The following is a 7,217-nucleotide window of genomic DNA, read 5'->3' on the forward strand; positions in this document are numbered from 1 at the left end:
CTGAGTTGCGAGAGGCAGACCGAAAATAATGGAAAATTTCATAGGTGTCACCTCAGCGATAAGTGAATCAACAGGGAGGCTGCCATAGATCAATCAGTGAGAAGAGCCGCCAGTAGGTGACCAAAGCCAATGCATGCATGCATGTTAGAGCCTTTTATGAATGATATTACAATAGTGAACAGGATGTAGGATGTGACAATACTTTTGGAAAATATTCATCAATACAGTTTTAGTTCACATCTAATATCGTGGACAATTAAACACAAGGAGACTTATGAGTCTACGGTCTCTGGGTAATGCAAATATTTGTTTTTCATCTTACCTCAGATGATTTCGTTATGGTTCAGGTTATCGGATAATTTTTTCCTTTCGATACTAATGCCGATATTAATCGGCACACACACCCACACACACACACATTATATATATATATATATATATACTCACCAAACATGGCTCTGTGGCTTTTGGTTATTCCCCAAGCTCAAAACTCCGTTGAAGGTTCCCGATTTGAGACTGGGCACGATGAAGAAAGTGATGAATCACCTGAAGGAGATACCGAAAACAGTCTTTCAAAAATGTTTCAGGCCGTGGAAAGGGCGCTGGGCTACATGTGTCAAGTCAGAAGGGGCCTACTTTAACCCCTTAACCGCGGGGCGTCACTTTCGTGACACTCGGCCACAATGGATCATACCGCGGGGCGTCACTTTTGTGATTCTGTGTTATTTTGAATTATCCCGGGCTCTCAAGTGGTGGCTTGTATCATCTATCGGTACTGCCAATGTCCAACACTAGTCAGCACTCCAAATCTCATCTGTACTCCCATCCATTGTTGACAATTTAGCGATTTTACCCCCTTCGTGACTCCCCTCCCTACCTGCCCTCCATTATCCTGTCCTCTCACCTCCCACGCCGCGCTGCGCTACGCAAATTTCCCCCTGATTTTTCCACAGATTTCATCCATTGAAATAAGCCCTATGCCCTATACTTATACAAAATAATATATACCAAAAAAAATAACAGGTAAGTGATAGTGTTATACACCAGAAATTGGCTAATTATCACCTGACAAAACCTCACGTGCATTCATTCGCAACATTACCACGGTAATTTCCCCCTTGATTTATGCCTTGTAATCGATGTCTGTAATAAAATTATATATCAGAAAGGAAGGGAGAATCCTAACTGACATTTACATTCACCTGGAACTACCTATTTCTTTATTTATTGCCGAGATTTTCTACCTATAAAAAATTAGCCTGTAAGTTAGCAGCAGTCAGCCTAAAGTGTCATTGTCAACCCTTCCCTTCTCAGATAAGCCACGGCATTTAGTTCCTTGTCCTCCGCTGTAGAGAAACCATGTCGCACTCGCGCCCCGCCACTCCTGCCACTTCTGCGCCCATTGCAAAGGGCCCCGTGACCTCTACTCCTAAGAAAAGTGGTGAGGCAAGCAGGAAAGGCCTTAGTGACTCTGCAGTGGCACGTGAACTGGCAGAATTGTCCATGATAATGATGGACAGTGACTATGACGATTCAGGTGAGTCGTGTGATGAGCTGGATGAGGTATTGCGCCAGAAACAGCAACAACGAGTGCTACAGTAAGTGAATCAGTGTCTAGCTCCAAGGGAAAGGAGCCTTTAGTGCAGCAAGGACAATAATTTGGGAAGGGAGTGAAAAGGCGGCGTGTTAGCCCCAGAACAATGCCCCCACGTGACCCAGCCAGCCATGAGTCACGAGTGCATTCACCTCCCCGTTCCCCAAGCCCCACTTTACTCATCTCTTCATCATCGTCGGCTGAGTTATCTCTGGAGTCTTCGTCGTCGGAGTCACCACCAGCGTCAACAGTGAAGGCAGGCCGTAGAGGTAGAGGTAAATCAAGGAGAGTGAAAAGTAGTGTAGCTAGTAGGGTAAGGGCTGCTAGTGCTGTACGGCAACCTAGGGTCAGTGCGAGTGACCTTGACCGAGATAAACCTCCCTCACAGCCAACCTCCACCACCATCACCACCACCCGCCCTACACCGCCACGACAGGGAATCCTGGACGCCTTCGCATGGACGGAAGGGTCAGATTTTGTGCCCGAAAATCTAGTTTTTGATGAGAGCTCCTCAGGAGTTCAGCCTGCCTTCACTATGGACGAAAATGCTGAGTGTGTCGACTACCTTTTGGCCTTCCTAGATGACGAAGTCATGCAGCACATATGTGATGAAACCAACAGGTATGAATCACAACGTGCTGCAAGTGGTACAGGTGCAGCCAAGATGCAACAGTGGTCCATGCTGGGAGTGCAGGAGCTGTATGTGTTCTTTGCCCTCATGCTTCTCATGCCACACTCCAAGAAGCATGAGTTGGAAGAATACTGGTCCATGGACCCCTTACTACCCTCACCCACCTTCAATAAGTACATGGCCAGAGATCGCTTCCGGAACATCATGGGAAACCTGCACTTTGCTGACAACGATGTACCTTCCCAAAACGACCCACTCTGGAAGATCCGGGAGATTCTGAGCAGAATGAAGGATAAGTTTATGTCATTCTTCCACCCCTTTCAGAAGGTTGTCATTGATGAATCCTTGGTCTTGTTCAGAGGACGTCTTCGGTTTGTTCAGTACATTCCAAGCAAACGCCATCACTTTGGAATTAAGTTCTTTGTACTGTGCGACTGTAAGACGGGGTACATCCTTGACTTTGTCATATATTCAGCCAACACTGTCGATCTCGATGAAACACACCCCCTTGGCTTCTCAGGCTGTGTAGTGAAAGTGCTCCTAGAAAAGTATTTTGGTGGGAATCATGTGCTGTATACAGAGAACTACTATACAGCACCGAAACTTGCCAAATACCTTTCTGAGCACGGCATTGGCTCCTGTGGCACTGTGAAAAGTAATCGTGCCCACTTCACCAAATTCCCAGAGGCGGGAACCTCGCAGCGAGGAGACGTGCACCTACACAAGTGTGAGAAGATGCTGGCAATACGGTGGCATGACAAGAGGGTCGTGCAGATGCTCACCACCGTACATAAGGGGGAGATGAGAGACAGTGGGAAGGTCGACCGTAGGACAGGCGAACCTGTGATGAAACCTGATGCTGTGTTGGACTATAATATCAACATGCGGCTGGTGGACAAGTCCGACATGATGATTGGTGAGATCGACTGCCTCAGAAAGAATACTAGGTGGTACAGGAAAGTTTTTCTGCATCTGATAGATATGACGATGCTGAACGCCTTCATCCTGTACAAGATGAAGGTCAAGCCACCCAAGTCCTTCTCCCTGAGGTTGTTCGCCAGGACTTGTGTCAAGCAGCTGCTAGAAAGATATGGTAGGGTGACAGCAGCAACTCCAAGGCGCCATCCAGTAACACTTCCCGACCGACTTGAGTAGAGGGCGTATATGGATCGGCACAGACTTGAGCTAATGCCTGCCACAGGGAAAAGGAAGGGTGCGATTCGCAGGTGTCAGGTATGTGCGCATACCACACGCCGCACACCTGAGCATAAACGCACCTCTTGGCAGTGCGCTGAGTGCCAGGTTCCCCTCTGTGTTACGAGTACCTTCTTCTTCGATTACCACAGCCAGAAGCAGTTCTAACAGTGCAAGTGTGGAAGCAGAATTATTTGGGAATAATGTGTAAATAATGTGTAAATAGCAGGTGAAAGCAATGGATGTTCAGTTCATATGATTGAACAGTATATTATAGATTTATCTTACTGAAAGTGACAGTGAATAACATAGTGTAAGTAAAATAGCAGGGTGAATATTGAAAATAGAATAGAAAATGTAAATAGTAATGTAAGTAATTAGTAATATAAGAATATGAGTACAAATAATTTATGTTATAACAGTGAAAGTGAATCCGTGGCTCTCTACGTATTTTACTGAATGAAAAATTGAATGACTTCAGTGACAATAAACTAATACGACTGAAGGAAACTTATGGAGAAAGTCTCCAGATATATATAAGTGTGATATAGTAATAGAAATATAAAGTGTGAGGGGTTTTATGAATAATAAATGACAGAGTGCCTAGAGCGAACTAGCGCAAGTGCGACGATCAGACGCGCTCGTAATTTCCATTGCTTTCACAGTGCTTTTTTTTTTGGAGTATGGATCCCAAACTACTTGAAAATTGTAGAATAGTGTTTATAGTGTTTGTATCTGGCTGTGGTAATCATATTACGGGTTGTGGGAAAGTGTAAAGTGGAGACTTCGTTACCCTACTTCAGAGGTCTCCACAAGTCCTACGGTAACCGATGAAGGCTCAACAATCATTCCAGGAGAAAGCTGAAGGTATGTGCCATAAGCATGTGTAATTTTATTATTCTAGGGCTAATAACTGATTTTTGGCAAATATTTTTTGAGAGTCTGTCGGAGCCCGAATAACCCCGCGGGACACGCAAGTCATTGGTAAAGAAGCCCGCGGTGTAGGGGTTAAGGGAGAATAGTGTCATAGCTCAACAGGTTAGCTATTTATCTTACTTGAACATTAGGTCAGAGACATTCTGAACAGAGCTCATATATCACATAGTAGGGGAAGATTAGCGAAATGAACGTTCTTGGAATATAACGTTGTGATGCTTTCTGTAAGATGTAAGAGTATAGCCTATTGTGACATGAGGTGTGGTTTCCAAGATTAAGATTACATTATTAGTTTTAACACTATTACCATATTACAAGTCAGAGTAAGGAGGGTGGAACGAATCATCATTTCACTGTTCTGAGAAAACTGCCTTTTTACTCCACTGTTCACCAATGTCCTGCTGGTAACTAGATTTCCCTCTTGCCTTGGGCTGAAGTGGCTTATTGTGAAATGACAGCTAGTTTTCCGATAAGGAAGCACTGTAATGACAATTAATGTGGAAAGACAAACTTAGGTTTTTGCTAGAGGAAATATTCTTATGCCAGGAATTTTCTTTAAGGAGAGGGACCCCTTCATATAGTGCCTCCGATATGGCTGAGCGGGGAAGCTGGTTAAACAGTGTCTCTCAGCTCTCCCCGTGTCCCAAGAAAGGAGAATGTTGGATTGCAGGATGTGGGTAACTTCGGTTTGTAGTCCACTCGGTTCATGTTTCAGATGTGTCTGTGGCTGACTTCTGTAACTCTACTACTGCTGCTGATGATGATGATTATGCAACTATTAATACTGCTTATACTACTACTACTACTACTACTACTACTACTACTATCACTACTACTACTACTAGTGCTACTACTGTTTTCTTTTCTTTTTTACTACTTTAAATCACCCCTATGCATTTGGGAAAAAATACTGCGAAGATCAACACCAACCTTCATAATACAATTCACCATCTGAAGTTATAATGTTAAGGCTTAAATTAACCTTCATAATACAGTCCACTGGCCCGAAACCCGCCAATGACTTTTGTTAACAGTCATATGTTGCTGTTTTTAATTTCTTTTTCTTTTTATTAACATTACAGTGCTAAAAAAAACATTACTCAATTGGAGCTGCGGGTCAGTGCGGCACTCGATCATTATAGCTTCGTAATCCATAGCCTCCAGAGGACAGGCCTGAGGTGTAATGATCTTGTGTCCATGGGGCATAAGAGTGAGGATTGCAGACGTCACGAGAGAGAATGACACTCGACATCTCATCCAGGCCATAACAAAACTCTGAGGTTTATGTTTCTTGTCAGAAAGAACCTCCACCAGCCTCAAGTAGAATCTCCCCGCCTTTGTACTCATCCCACCTGATGCTACGAACACAAGGGGAATTAATCGACCATGGTCTACATGTTGGATTATTTCTTTATAGTTTCTGAGCTTTTTCCTGTTCGTTCCTCTTGTGTGAAGCCTTGAGAGACACTTCATATGCTGTCATCAGATCAATTATCCTAATGTCGAAGAAAGCTTCTGCCCACATGTCTAGAAACCTGGAGCACTGACAGTCAGTCGTGCATCATCTGATGTGTGTGAAGTGCTCTCTCTCTAGAGGGATGTCATGCCATATTTCCTGGAACATTTTCGCAGGGAGTTTGCATTGTTCATCATGTCAAATGCACAGAAATCTTCCCTTCTTACAAACCGTTGTATGGGTTGCATCAAAGACAGTGCCACAGGTACACTGTTGAGGTAGGATTTCTATTGGCCACCCATAATTGAAGGTTCTGGTGTTAATAAATTCTTGTTAAAATATCGAAGGGCAAGATCTTGTTAGTCATATATAGGATTTCAAGACAATGTAATGAAACTGCTAACTACAGCTGTAGATTACTTTTCAGTTTGGAAGCTGTATATAATATCATTGACCGTAGCTATGCATTTAAAACCTACAGGTCAGAAGTTTGCCATGATGGAGGTGAAGGTGGTGCTGGGTAAGGTGCTTCGACAGTTCAAAGTGGAGAGCGACACACCGATGGAGGACCTCCAGCTTCTCGGGGAAGTCGTCCTCTGGCCCAAAAATGGCAACTTCATCAGGCTCATCCCCAGAAGACCATGAACATAGGGGCTGGGAGCGAAACGAGTGTGGCTGGGGGTGGATCAAGTGTGACTGATAACGAAATCGCCAGAAAGTGAGGTTGAAACAAATATATAATGAATAGGAAAATCTGATGATTAGTATGAGAGTTTTGGGGAAATCAAACAAGGAACTGAAGGCCACTTTCCAAAAATATAAACATCAGTAATTTCTGGATCAGGTGATGAAAGAGTCTGTCTGGCCATTTTGTGCTTTTGTTTTCCGCCTTCTGTAATATATGGTGCAGACTAATGAAATACAATTATAGGCATCCAGTACATGACTCCTAACAACATGAGGTTCCCTTCTCCATTGTGATTTGACTTTCATCCTACACATGGGGCCAACAAATGTACAGTAGTAGTTACTGGGGATACCCTTCAATAATCTTGTAATTCTATGGTATTTTATGATTCTTCTTAAAAACAGAAAATGCTCAAGTGCCATAAACAAGAAGGATAATAAATGTGATGAAAATTTTGCTGTTGTCAATGAGGAAAAACTCTTCAAATGATAAATTATAAGGCCATAACTGTTTTTAATTATTTAGTGCATGCCGCCTTAGTAATGTGCGGTACAGGTAAAAGCTAATTCCTTGAATACTACAAGTTTTATTTTAATTCTATTGACGCTGCTTCCCACCGATTGTATTCACACTGGGAAAGTGCCCCCAAAAGCATTGGTAATAAAAGGAAATACATATTATCTCATGCTTAGGGAAATCCAGGTGTTTGTAACATGTA

At 43.3% G+C, this 7,217-nt stretch overlaps 1 protein-coding gene across 1 annotated transcript in view; it reads left to right on the forward strand.

Moving 5' to 3' along the window:
* Positions 1-6,456, forward strand: part of LOC145395519 (cytochrome P450 4C1-like) — a 338,392-nt gene extending 331,936 nt beyond the window's left edge. Inside the window, exon 10 of the mRNA XM_080269128.1 lies at positions 6,293-6,456. Within this exon, the coding sequence (XP_080125254.1) occupies positions 6,293-6,456 (164 nt within the window). The remainder of the gene's footprint in view (positions 1-6,292) is intronic.
* Positions 6,457-7,217: the final 761 nt, after the last annotated feature.

This window comes from Coenobita brevimanus, chromosome 31, assembly GCF_032717465.1.
Source record: "Coenobita brevimanus isolate Jiangsu-jjx chromosome 31, ASM3271746v2, whole genome shotgun sequence".
Lineage (NCBI taxonomy): Eukaryota > Metazoa > Arthropoda > Malacostraca > Decapoda > Coenobitidae > Coenobita > Coenobita brevimanus.